The 14,023-nt window shown below is 37.8% G+C and overlaps 3 protein-coding genes across 5 annotated transcripts in view; 2 read left to right on the forward strand and 1 right to left on the reverse strand.

Annotated features, from left to right (window-relative positions):
• The first annotated feature begins 434 nt into the window (after positions 1 to 434).
• LOC129747728 (partner of xrn-2 protein 1-like) lies at positions 435 to 1,020 on the forward strand. Its single transcript, XM_055742068.1, has one exon. The coding sequence runs from the start codon at positions 605 to 607 to the stop codon at positions 902 to 904; it is 300 nt and encodes a 99-aa protein (XP_055598043.1). The 5' UTR covers positions 435 to 604; the 3' UTR covers positions 905 to 1,020.
• A 673-nt stretch (positions 1,021 to 1,693) lies between these two features.
• Positions 1,694 to 4,999, reverse strand: LOC129745260 (U4/U6 small nuclear ribonucleoprotein Prp3). Its single transcript, XM_055738216.1, has 3 exons — positions 4,501 to 4,999; positions 3,151 to 4,215; positions 1,694 to 2,637 (listed from the first exon to the last, which is right to left on the reverse strand). The coding sequence occupies exons 1-3, from the start codon at positions 4,670 to 4,672 to the stop codon at positions 1,886 to 1,888; spliced, it is 1,989 nt and encodes a 662-aa protein (XP_055594191.1). The 5' UTR covers positions 4,673 to 4,999; the 3' UTR covers positions 1,694 to 1,885.
• A 5,884-nt stretch (positions 5,000 to 10,883) lies between these two features.
• LOC129743654 (eukaryotic peptide chain release factor subunit 1) overlaps positions 10,884 to 14,023 on the forward strand; it is a 45,456-nt gene continuing 42,316 nt past the window's right edge. For all 3 annotated transcript variants that reach the window (XR_008736643.1, XM_055735739.1, XM_055735740.1), the window contains exon 1: positions 10,884 to 11,055. The gene's annotated coding sequence lies outside the window, so the exon portion shown is untranslated. The remainder of the gene's footprint in view (positions 11,056 to 14,023) is intronic.

Below are 14,023 nucleotides of genomic sequence, written 5' to 3' on the forward strand. Positions count from 1 at the left end.
AGTTCTATCAGGTTTAAGGAACATGTCTACATCATTCAACATTTCTCCATCGATTCTAAAGTTACAAAACCTATAGTTTTGTCCGTTTTGTCCAGTTGTTTAGTTATTGACGAAATAAGATTTTCCACGTGAAGTGTAAAATGGGCCATTAGAATTCTATAAGCTCGTTTCAACCAAGGTGTGTATATATTCAGGAGGTGTTACCGAATATCGAATTCCCGATTCAGCCATTTTGGCTATGTAGGCTATGCAACTATACGGAGCTCATGAAGTTTGTTTACCAACAAACCACCGAAAAGCTGAGCAAAAAATAAACAAACTCATTGAAAGCCCCGCTCACTCCTCGCCTACTTAAAGTGAAAGTCGGAGAACCTAGTGTATCAAAAGACCTTGGTTTCAACTTAACGAGCATAAAATACACCTGGCATCCCTGCAAAAACAAGCAAACAAAACATTTTGTTTACCTATCCTGCTGCTGCTGCTGTTCTGAAATAAATTTAATAGAAACAGTTTTACAATTAAGCTGCCAATTGTGAATTCATACCCATATAAATAGAATTGAATTTAAACCGTGAAACCATCCAGAATCCATCGTACCAGACAGATGACTTTTGACGTGAACAAATACCGTTCGTTCTACGAGTGCGACGAGCACTGGGAGCTGCGGAAGATGTTCATGGAAGCGCACATGGAACGGTTCAGCGAAGACGAGCTGGTTTGTCTAGCCCAGGTTTTTACCAACGTCGAGTTTCTCGGGTGCCGTTATCCGCCGGAAACGATGTCACTGATAGCCGAGCTGTCCAAAGATGTGGTGGGGTCGTACAGGGAATCACGACAGAACAAACTGAAACGAACCTTCGTGGCTGCTTCGGATGCTGCAGCATCTCGGTACGCGAAAAAGTGAAAAGGACAACTGGGGCACTCAATTTCTAAGCACTGGCTATTTTTCTGTTTGTGGACTAGGATTAAAAGTAATGTGATAAAAAATAAACATCTTTTCTGAATGGAACATCGTTTAAACTTATTTGTTTTGTTTACAACACAAATCTCGAGTGCATGAAAAAAAAACAGTAATCGAGCTGCAAAAAAATCAAGCGGTATAATATTACACAACTGTAAACTGAATTTTTCATACAATAAATTTCCTAAGTTTTGGATACTAATGTCCTTTTTTACACCAGCGATGCGCTATCAAATCTTCGAAACGCTATTAAAAATAGCTGAAAATGTGAATAACATACTACGATATGTTGATCTTTTAGGGCTTTCATATCAAATTGGAATTTGAAGGTGCTCTTCCTTGAGGCCTCTTGGAGGCAAAGAAAGAAAGTCCATCCAAATAAATTAGAGAAAGCCATTGAAAAGTATTCAGTAGCTTGATGTCTCAGTGGGGGCAGCGCTTGCATTAAAAATAAACAGTTCGTGATCGTATTTGATACTTTCGACTTACTTGTGACATGACCAACCGGTGGCACGGAGCAAAACTTACTTTTCATACTAAGAATTTTTTTTTCGAATAACAAATTGCTGAAATGAATTCATACAGTAATGCTTATTGGTCCCCAAAGGATGAAATAATTCTAGGTATTGGAAAAGTGTAGTTAAAGTTCCCCTCTTTTACCGTAGGAGAGATGGAATGTTACATGGATTTCGGCATAAATTCTTAACACCTGGCTAAGAAACCTAATGGTATATCCAAATCTATTTAACACTATGAAATAATATGGATCTTGAATATTCTGTAGCACTTTGACTCTCGACAAAAAATCAGATTGAAGAATGCTTTTAGAATTTTGTCAAGAATATATCCGTCGGAAAAAAGAAAAAAAAACAAACATATACAAACCTACCATATATGCACTGTTGTTTAGCAACTAAGATACCTTCAAGTGTCCTCGGACGCTTCCAAGACAGCTCCGGAGTAAGCCAAATCCCAATAATGTTCCACGTGATGCTTCTGGAAGAATTCTCTAGCGCTCTTTTCCATGGGGAACGATTTGTATTTGAACTCACCGAAGTGGCGTCTCTGTGCGGTTCCCTCCCACACCATAACGCACGAGTTGGGCACCTCATTGCCATCGGCGTTCTTAACCAAATCTTCTTCCCACTTGATTCTCGTCAGCATCAATCTGCGGTACTTCTTCTGCTGTTTGGGCCCTCCTTCGACCACAACCACACAACAGTCTCGAAACAGCACGCAAATACCGGTCATCAGCAGCTGTTTGGCATTGGTTTCCACCTTGAACTTTTTGCTTTGTTGATCGTGCAGGTCCTTAATTCTGTAAACTGTAACATGCACTCCCATCGAAGTGTCTTCCTTCAATTTGCGAATTTTCTTGTCCCTTCGCTGATCATCGGTGAGCTTACGGGCCGCGTTTGCTTCCTCGTGAGCCTTCTGACGTTTGGCCATCTGCTCCCGGACGTGGGCCTCGATCTTGGTAGGATCCTGGACCGCTTCGGTGCCAAGCACTCGCATAAGATTGGAGATACGAAGCTTCGGCTCCGGTGGTGGTTCCAGTCCAAGTCGGATCTTCTCCTGCTCTTCCTTCCATGCTTCGCGACGATTTTGACGCCTGAGCTTTTTGCGCTCTTTTTTCGTCAGGAAAACCGGCAGGTAAACGGGGCGTGACGATTCATCTAAATAAAATTAAATTAAGAAAAAAGAAAATTTTATCAGCTCATCCGCTACAGGAAATTTATGCCTAAAAATCTTAAAACCACTTATAAAAGTCAGTATTGGTTAAACAAGCAATGGATTCTAATGACTGTTTAGTACCTTAATTTTTCTATGTCCGTAAAAAAAATAATGCAAGGATTTTATAGAGTGCTGGATTCTTGAAATTAGTTTGTTGTACTGCAGCATATTAGTATCTTGTTTATTGTTATCTTCATCCCGAAAGCCAAAAATGGTAAATTTGAATTTGAATCGGCTATTTCTGTTGCGGAATGCATGGAAATCGCTTTTCAGAAGACCCCATTCTTTTGCAGGACATCTTAACAAGACGAGACATTCCCATGGAACGAAGAACGCAAATAAAAGGATAACGATTTTTTATTGCTAGGGGCAAGAACCTGTTTGCTAAATAAGACGACCGAGTAATGCACAAAACCTGTTTTTCTAACCAACCCATCTTAAGAAAGAGCACTTACTTGGAGGCCGCATCTGCGTCGGATGTTCAATCAAATTTGTGATGGCCGATTCGCGAATCGAAATGCGCCCGTCCCGGTTTAGGGTGTTGAGATCATCAGTCAGAATGACCGAGTCCCACCATTCCATTTGCGGAACCTCGTTGGACTGAGTGTCGGCTTTCGGGGCGATCAGGGCCAGTTTCGTGGCAGAACTGATTCCAGTTTTGCGAGCAATTTGCGAGATTTCGTTTTGTAACTTTTCCAACTGTGATTTCATTCGCAGCCTCTCGGCCATCTGTTGGAACTTGCCGGGTTCATGAAATCGGAGAGCTCGCTTGTTACGGACGGCAGGTTTGATGGCGATCCGATCATCGAAAAAATGTGCTTCGCCAGATTCCTCTTGATGTTGCTTTTCCTGTGCGAGGGCTTTCGTTGTTTCTCGCTTTTTGGCTCGAATATTTGCCTTTAGCGTGGGAGTAAGTTTGGGAACCTCGACAGCTTGTCCACTTCCATCTACTGTTCTTCCTTCGGCATCCAAAATAAGAGGTTTTGGCTTATCTTGAATAACGGGAGGAAGAACGGCAGCCAGGGTGCCTGATAGTTTTGCCCTAATCTGTTCCTGCAGTTGGGCTATTTTCAAAGACCGTTCGATATCGACAGGGGCTTGAGGAGCTGCTGGAGCCTGTTGAGCAGCTGATATTTTCGCTGAAACCGCTGCAGCCGCCGCCACTGCCGATGGAGGTGGGGCTTTTGCTGCTTTTATGGAATCAAGCTTCTTCTTGCGCTCTTCGATTTCACGTTGAGCCGTTTCCATCATCATCTTTATCTGATTGGATGAAAAGTTTTTCGATGCCAGATCTTCTTTTGGTGGACGATCTTCCGAGGCCTTTGGGGCTTCTTTAGTGCGAATCTTTTCCTCAGAACTTTTTTTAATAACCTCGTCTTCATATTTTGTTTTGACCTTTTTAGTATCCCTTTCCCGAGCATCTTCCTCGTGACTGCGCTTTTTAGACGACCTATGCGTGGATGATTTAAGAGTATCCAACAAATCTTCAACCTTGTCCGATAATCTGCATGCTCTTTTGCCTGCAGAAGTAAAAGATACAAATGTGATTTAACTTTGTTTGAGAATAAAAGACTATTATCGAACATTTTCATGGTTTTGTTAGGAAGCCACATGTTTTACCTCACTTATTATATTATCAATATACCAAAATTAGCTTTTTCAGATGTGTCGCATAAGTACTTGTTATATTTTTATAATGAACAATTTGAATAGTTGGGTTATTGATAACAGTAGAAATCGATAAAATAATTTCTAGAGCAATAGAAGAAATTCAACGCCCCTATGTTTATGTTGTGCAGACTTACCATCAACAAACGAAGCCAATTTATCGATCAATTTCCGCCGGTCAAAACCATGGTGCAAATTACTCTCGATTGTGGCCAACACGGAAGATTCGACACTGCCCAGTACCTTATACACCAATTTATCCAGGTTCGGCCGGATATCTTCCAGCTCCCGGCGCGACAGACTCGACATAATGGCCCTCTGGTAGCGATCGTAATCCGTCAGATTTAGAGGTTAGAATTACACTAAATTCTTCGCTACGGTCTACAAACTACGTTAAATTACAACATTTCGCTAATCAACTTATTTATGCTAAGCACGACGTCTAATTTCTATTAATCAAGCGATTTGAAAGTTTTAACTTTTAACTCGTAACGTTTTCTATACGAATCAGCACAAAACTTTGACAAATAACGTCCTATCTTTTCTGTTCTCGTTTTGCTTCTGCTGTTTGGCTCGCTCAAGCCGAATCCCTCTTGGTCACTAGATAGGTGCAATATTTATTTTAAGCATCGGAGCATAAAATTGTGATTTTTCTATGAATCGACAGCTGTAATGAAAATAGAATGGTTACTTGGGTAACAAACATTTTGAAATTAATTTTGAAAAAAAAAAAAATTGGCGGACCAATCCAGATAACTGGTATCTGCATGAACTTTTAAGTAATTTTAAATTAAATAAAATTAAAATTTTTACTTAATTTGGAAGCATTTGGCTTATAATCGTTCATTGAACAGTGCTATTGATGCAACCATAATGCTGTCAAAATTTATTAAAAAATCACAACGCCCCACTGCTAAAACAACGTTTGAAAGATATCTAATACACTGATAAATCATTTCACACATTTTGCAAATTATACCACGCACACGCTAACTTTTGGCTACCCCTTAAAGGCGTAAAATTGACCCGTTATTGAGAACCCCCATGATCTGTCAAATAACGGGTCATTATATCGGATCAATATTACCCCTTATTTTAAAAGGCTCGATTCCCTTCAAAAAGGGCAGTTTTAGATGCGTTACATTAAAAGCGTTGAATTTGGCCTGATGAGAGATGTTGTGGTAAGTTGTAATTGTAAAAATTTGAATTGTATTCATTCCGAATTTATATTCATTCATTTCATTTCAGCAGCACAGCAAAGTGCCGGACGAGCCAGGCAGACACAAATAGATTTCAACATGAAACGCATAGCGGCGATCTAAAATTGAAGGTAAGATTGATAGTTAATGTTTTCTTAACTTAAAATCTAATCTTTTGTTTTCTTTCAGCTTTCAGGAGATAATTATAATATTCAAGAGAATATCATCTATCAATATACAAAAAGTTATTCCAGTGAATCCAAATTTAAAAATAATTGGCATCTCAATAAACAAAATGAAATAAAACATTTCGTTTTTATTTATTTTCCGGGGAACATTCTAATTAACAGAACCTTTAATTTCCACCATACGGAAGCTTTTGGAATAAGGGGTAATTTTCATCCGCTGCGTTTGAAATAAGGGGTAAATTTCATCCGGTGCAAGCGTTATCAAGCTGAGTACCCCTTAAAGGGTACAGCGGGTGTATCCTTTAAAAGGAGTTCTCCCAGTCTTATTGAATAACGGGTCAAAAGTATTCGTTAAGGGGTAGCCAAAAGTTAGCGTGCACATTATCGGCAAACGCATGGAGCTGTCAAACTGGTTTGTGATTATTACACACCATGCAGATTCAAAATTTACACATTATCAGGATCAGCCTTCACTGACAAAATGCTTCACACATTAGTGTGTGCAGTTTCACACATTTTGGAAATAAGTAGACCAACACATTAAATGTATTAAGATACTGCTGCACTTTTTTGTGAAACACCGCTTAAGAAACGAAATGTGAGCGTTTCACACATTATGCAAAAAGCGTTTAAAACGGGAAAATGTGTGAAATAATTAGGCGCTTAGAGAGGAAAATGTGTAAAATAAAGAAATATGGATTTAAATTATTTTTTTTTGAAAACTCCTCTTCAGTTTCTGCCGAACAATTCCTCGCCAAATGGCTCAGCAGTTGGCTGAGTTCGAAATCTAGAAAAAGAAGTAAAATAATTTAATAGTATGATATTTATAGTTTTAAATAATGGCGGCAACTTACATTTCACTTGTTACGACGATCCAGCCGTATTAATTCTTCGACGTATTATGGCTGACACCAAATTGATTGAGAAAACAACAAGTGTGATATCACACACTTTTATCTTATAAATTTATAAGATCCAATCGAATAATCCGGATCTGATAGGTATCATTCGGGAAAACCACACAGTCATGCTTGGCATCGCTCCTCAGATTTGCCCGTTCAGAGTAAGAGCGTGTATTTTTTTCGCTGTGCTCTCCCAAACGGAGAATCTTTAAAAAAATGCTCCGTTACCTCCAGAGCGACCAAGCGTCCACCCAAGTGTGGGCAAGAGAAGCAAGCAAACTGATGAAGTGCGTCCCGGTGCAGATAAATTCGTTCGCACTCGGGCGATAGAGAAGCTTTACAGAAAACTCGGTTTGCCTTCATCGGTTGCGTCTGGATCGATGTTTGGAAGTGCGTCAGAATTTACAATGCAGAACATAAATCTAACGGAACTTAATTAATAACGCCAAAGGTAGTTAAGATAGAATGCTGGTGTTTTCGACAACATTGTTCTGTATAATAAAGCGCATATTTTTATATGAAATATAAAGTTTAGAAGTCCACCAATAGCGAGATATAAATCATAACTTTCTTGTTTAGCATATTAGAGCTTAAGTTTCTTCTACAAAGTTATTTATCTCAACAAAATACACAACTTTGCTTAACATATCAAAGTTCTACAATCTTAACCCAAGAAGATACGGTTGAATAAAAAAAAAAATACTTGAAAAATGCACTACAAAAAGTTATTGTTATTATCGCGCTATTTTTAAATCTCTCGCCTTTAAATTTTATATCAAAATATGCAAATTAACAACTTTGCTCAAAACACCTATCTTTTCATTCCTAAGCGAGTTCCTCTAGATTGATGTTTTGCACCAGGACAAATGATTAGCTACGATAGCTTTCTTCGGTCGAAAAATATCAAAAGCGTAGCGGTTAAGGAAGATAAATCCTAAATTTTACTATTTGTGAAAGTTTTGAAGTTTTATTACTTAAATTTGTCCCAGATTCTTGCGTAATGTTCACGGTTTGTTTAAAAGGCAAAGATTTTTGGATAATTTGAGTAAATGTTACTTTTCGAATTGCTGCTTTTGTAAATTAATGCTTCCCACGTACGATATCAAGAGCACATAAACCTAAGTAAACAGTAATTTGCGGATGCCCGGATATTGTGAAAAAACTACTTGGATTTTGCCCAGTTTCATCCACATTATTTGGAAAATGAAACAAGAAAATCGAATTCAGTTTAAAATTGTTTGTCAAAAATTGGATTTGTGAAAGTTTTTTTCATCAAACATCAAACCAAAACTTTACTTTGTATGCTTTAAACATAAATTTGACACTGCTGATGTGTTGCGACAAAAAAAATATAAGTCGTTTTTCTTCACTAGATGAATGTCTGGAATTTCCTCAGATTTGGCCGGATATTGCTTGGTTTATGGAATGGAGTATTTCAGATTATTTGCCCGGTTTTCACCATGTTTTTCAAATAATTTGCCAGGAAGGCCCGGCCCGGCTACGTACAAAAATAGTTCATACATAAACCTACATTGGACCTCTTCAACTGATGCACTGTTCCGCACTGCATAACGGCTTTTTTGAAGAAAACATTCCTGCATTGAAATCTTTCTAGTTTGATACACTGAGCGGCACAGCAGCGTCGCTAGAGCACAATTTTCTTGCCAGCTCCTTCTCTTTTCTTTAGAGCGAGCGACGTCCACCCGACCGTCAGAGCAACCGCAATCGGGCGCACTCGGCAAAAAGATAAGTGAACGTTGATCGGCTGAGCAGTGCACTCGGAAACCGAAATGATAAAAGTGTAATTCGTTCTCTGCTCTGTTCTGTTTGCGAGGTGTTGGACAAGCATGCACACAGTAAACGAAAATTACCGAGTTCGGTAATTTTTTTACCGAAATCCTAACATGTGTAAATCGTTAAACTGTTCGGTAATTTTTTCGGTAAAAAATAAACGATCATCGGTAAATCGATTCTTCATTTACCGATGTTCATTTATTTTTAACCGAAAAATTACGGAACAGTTTAACGATTTACACAGGGTGAGTCAGTAGGGTGGGTGCATATTGAGGAAAAGTAGGCAAGGGGTACCAAAATTTTCTCATTGGTGGGGGGTGGAGACGGAGCGTTTTTTGACAGCGAATTGTTCGTCTACCATGCCTACGATTACGATTGCCTGTCACAAGATGGACGATTCCGTGCATTCTTATAAGAACACACCTGAAGCTTTACCCGCCTTGGATTTACACATGTTAGGATTTCGGTAAAAAAATTAACGAACTCGATAATTTTCGTTTACAGTGTAAATCGTTAAACTGCACGCTAACTTTTGGCTACCCCTTAAAGGCGTAAAATTGACCCGTTATTGAGAACCTCCACTATCTGTCAAATGAAGGGTCATTTTAACGGATCAATATTACCCCTTATTTCGAAAAGCTCGAGTCCGCTTCAAAGGGGTAGTTTTAGATGTAACATTGAAAGCGTTATTGTTTATCCGGTGAATTGTGATTGATGCGAAAGATTGTAAGTATTTTATGATGTATTTATTTTGTTCCTTTTGTTCGATTTTAATTATTCATGTTATTTTTTCAGAATTGCACAGTTCCGGATGAGGGCGGAGAAAAATTTTAAGCCGATGGACGAAACCTGAACCGCAGTGGATTAACATAATGGTAAAAAAAAATGATGAATAAATTTTGCTATTGTTATATTTCAATAAACCAAATCAAAAATGATATTTTGTTGTCGTTAATTTCCCAGCAAACATATTTCCCATAAGCAGCTCCTGAAGTTTCCACCATATGAAAGCGTCTCAAATAAGGGGTAATTTTCATCCGGTATGAGCGTTTGGAATAAGGGGTAATTTTGACCCGCTACAAGCGTTATGAAGCTGAGTACCCTTTAAGGGGTACAGCGACTATATCCTTAAAAAGGAGTTCTCCCAGTCTTATTGAATAACGGGTCAAAAGTATTCGTTAAGGGGTAGCCAAAAGTTAGCGTGTGTTCGGTAATTTTTTCGGTAAAAAAACGAACATCGGTCAATGAAGAATCGATTTACCGATGTTCGTTTATTTTTTACCGAAAAAATTAACGAACAGCTTAACGATTTACACATGTTAGGATTTCAGTAAAAAAAATTACCGAACTCGGTAATTTTCGTTTACTGTGTAGATGAGGCATGCTCAGTTTGGTAAAACTTGTAAACTTATCCAATGCAAAACTCTCTCAACGACTTAAAAAAAGTTTTAAGAATGATCATTCTCATGAAACAAAATTTGATGCCTGCTCACTGGTCGGTGATTTAATCAAATCAATTTGACATTTGAGCTCCTTTTATGTTTTTTTATTCTATTTTCCACTCCTGGGCACATACATCCAAAGACTTTTTTATCTTTGATTTTGTATCTCAAACACCTGGTATCCCTGTGCCCCCTTTTTCGTAAACACTTCAGCCAGCTGTCAAAACTTTTTTCAATATGGCTGGACGTGCGATTTGACATGTGAGACCACCATACTAGATTCATCATGGATATGATCAGCCGAGGTTCGGTAATTTTATACCGGAAAAGGTCTGTAATATTTGACAGCTGTCACTTCTCTGCCATGCATGAAAAAAATACCGAACGGTTTAACGAGTTACACATGTTAGGATTTCGGTAAAAAAAATTACCGAACTCGGTAATTTTCGTTGACTGTGCAAGCCCAATAGAATCGAACTGTTTTGAACCTCGGTCAAACCAGGGGGGTGACAGCCCTATCCTTTGTCATTGATTTTGACAACCATCAAAATTACGGGCCCACGATTTTGTGGGCCCATAACAAACCTGACATTTTGCTGTCAAGGAACCAGACTAGATGTCAAATCGTAGAGAATTATGAATGATTGCACACTAACACAACAATCATTCTGGTTCCTCATTGGTTGAAATTTTGACTTTTTCAACTCTGTACTGCTTTGAGAGGAAAACACCATAAAAGTTTCTCCCGATGGATAGAAAAAAAGAAAAAGATTCTTGTTCGCAAGAAGAACCTGATTGTCACCCCCCTGGGTCAAACTAAATTTTGAGTTAAAAAAAGGAGCGTGTACACATAATTTATAGATCCCTTTCGAAATTTGAGAATTCGAACCGCAACCCTGGACTGACAGCATATGCGCTGCTGTCAAATTTTGTTCCCGTCATCAGCGCTCCAACTCGTTCCGTCTCGCTCCATTCGTCGGTATTCCGTTTCGCTCCCACAGTCTTTTCACATTTTGGCACATGCCGAGCCAGTTCTGAGATCGTGTAGTTCCGCGCCCGTAAATCCTGATGTGTGTGCTAAAATCGTTCAAAAACCGTAGAAAATCGTTTTAAATCGGTTCGCGTGTGCTGCAGATTCAGGTTTCCGTGATTTTGTGAGCCCTCAAGGTGCGTAGGTGCGGTAGAAACCGATCGTCGAAAAATCCGTCGTGGTGGCAATCTGCATTCTAGTGGAGGGAGGGATAATGGCAGTTCAAGCAGAGTGGCTTCTTTTTTTTCTTTTGAGTTGTTTTTCCTGGTTGCTAGCCCCAAGTCAGGAAGCTTGCACAATGAGGGATGTTTTCCGAGCAGGATAATGGATTTGCAACTTAAGTTCTAAATTTTGTAAATCAATGGGGAGATCGGAAAAATGCTGTTCATGCTTGAAATTTACGTGACATGAGCGTGAAAGGGACAATATCGATATCGATTCGGATTTTTTTTTTCGCCATCCAACTCCAACACTTTCGACACGGTGGGTTGAGTAAATAAAAAAAAAAGTTCATTGAAAGCTTCGTTCAATCGTAGGTAGAAATTGGTTTCTGTCAACTGGTTGTTCAACAGGATAACTAGATTCCTTAGGTATACTACTCCGTTGCTTGCATATGTATTAGTAGGCTATCCAAAAAATAGTTTAAAATATTCACAGAAATGTATAAAAAATTTAGAAAATATTAGTTTTAAAAAACACTGCTTACTTTAAAATTCTTCAAAATAACTTAAAGATGTTCATTGTTGATTTATGTTGAATCTAAAATAAAGTAGCGTTTATTACGTTTATTAGAAGTCATATGTTACGTATATATTTACAACTTCAACGAAGGATCTGGGTTAACCGTTTAAGGTGCTTTACAATAATGGTTGGCTTATTTTTCATTTTCTTTTGCTTGATTCTACATTGATATCCAATAAAATATTCATAAAATCTTTTCCACTTGTTAGCAGATGATTCGAAATATACTTGTAATTGTTGATTTATTTACACACGACAACCTTTTAGCATAGGCCTTTTTATCAGGTCAAGAAAATTTTAAGTACCTTCGAAAAAAAAGTATTAGATTTATGAGCAAATGTTATAAAATAAACTGAACAAAGGTTTAACATTTCAAACAAGGTATAGTGAAATTTAACTTGAAATATGCTATCGAAACAAAAATGTTCTAACGAAAAGATAATCCACACTCAAATCCCCTTAAACGATGCTTTAAACTCAGCGAAAAAAGAATCTTTACAAAAATAGCAAGAGGAATACAAGAACATATCTCTAAGTAAAGGAAAAGATCATTTTAAAATTCTACAAAATCCAACATTAAAACCTTGGTTCTCAAACCTTGATCTGGGTTCACAACAGACAATATCCATGGGAAGACTAACAACCTTCCATACACAGATAAATAAAAACTATACCACTGGAAAATAACCGACCATGACAAATCTGAAATTTGTAACACGACGGAAAATATAGAACATACGCTATTTAGATGCTACAAACATACACTCTCCAGGAACAACTTGCCGAGCTTAATACTTCATGACGATTTAGTTTCTCTCCTCACCAACGCGAACAGGAAAATATACCTAGAAATTGTTAGATTTATTAAGCTTAACAATATTTCTCTCTAGGTCACTGAGATCCTATACCAACCCGATATCTTTGAAAAGTAAATAAGCAACTGCCATTTCAAATCTGAAAAACCAACAACTTTTCTAACACAGTAAGAGCAAGTCCAATGGTGTTGGGAAAAAGTGGTAGGAATTTTGACAGCTGTAGCACAGATGGGAATTTTTCTATCGTGAAATATAGACAAAAAATGTTGGCCGTCCACCGGTGTGATAGAATACGAAGGTATAAAATCGAAAGCAACCAGCGATGCCAAGTGAATTTGCTTTTCAGTAATTTTACTGACTTTTTTATTTTGAATTCACCGTTCGAAAATTGAAATCAAATTCATTTTACTTGATCATTATCTTGAAATAGTACCTAGTGTCAATATGAAAATTTTATTATTTATATGTATGAACAAGTATTGTTTAAGTTATAATGCATTCCAATATTAAACTGTATTCTGCAGAATTAGGAGTTTTGTATTGGAGTGCATTTGATTACACGAGTTGATAAAGTTTTTGAACTCTTCCTAAATCACTTTCAAAGTGATAATTAAGCAAGTGACGTATAAAAAGTATAGGTAATTCAGAACACAAGCTGAATTTTACTCCCGATTCGACGCCTACGTTTGATCTGATTGACACTTGTCGAATTAACAGCGAGGGTTCCGTTTTCTAAAGATGATGGATCCATTAAAGGCGGCGTTCCGAACTTGTTATCGGACATTCCGACGGAATATCTTTATCTTTATCTGTATTGGAGGGTAAAAAGCTCATATGAAAAAGATTGAATCCGTCTCATATGCGCGTAAAAACCCTCATCTTTTGCATCAACAGATTACAATTTAAATCTAAATGATACACCGAGTACTTAAATTTATCACACAATACAATTATCTCTTAAAACTATAATTATGAAAGAGCTCTACGGAATTTACATTTGAGTGTGTTTCGGGAGATATGAAAATCAAATTCTGATGAAACGCGGTTGAATGTTCGGATTGTTCTTATGAGAGGTGCATTTTGACCATAATTAGTAGAAGCATGCGGAACAACTAGGAAAGATTGAGAGCGAAGGTTTCTGGGCCTACTGTTAAAATTCACAAGTTCTAAAATTTGGGAACAGTCGATATGACCCAGTATTATGTCAGATATAAAAGATGCATCAGACAAAGCTCGACGGGAAGACAGTGTTTGTAGACCAATAAGATTGCATCTGTTTTCGTATGCAGGAAGATTGACAGGATCGTTCCATGGTAGATTGCGGAGGGAGAAGCGTATAAAAAACGAAACAATTTCCTACTCCCAAAAACCGCTCAAACAAAACAAACAAACAGAATTTATTTATTCACCCAGCTATCTGGCATCTCTGCGCCTCAAAATGTATTCGATTGGCAAGGGCATGAAAAAAATTGGCTGTGAGTTTGAAAGAGTTGATTAACTTCATTGCAATTCGTATCAATTTAAGTGATAAAAGATTAAATAAAAAAAG

Source organism: Uranotaenia lowii, chromosome 2, assembly GCF_029784155.1.
Source record: "Uranotaenia lowii strain MFRU-FL chromosome 2, ASM2978415v1, whole genome shotgun sequence".
NCBI lineage: Eukaryota > Metazoa > Arthropoda > Insecta > Diptera > Culicidae > Uranotaenia > Uranotaenia lowii.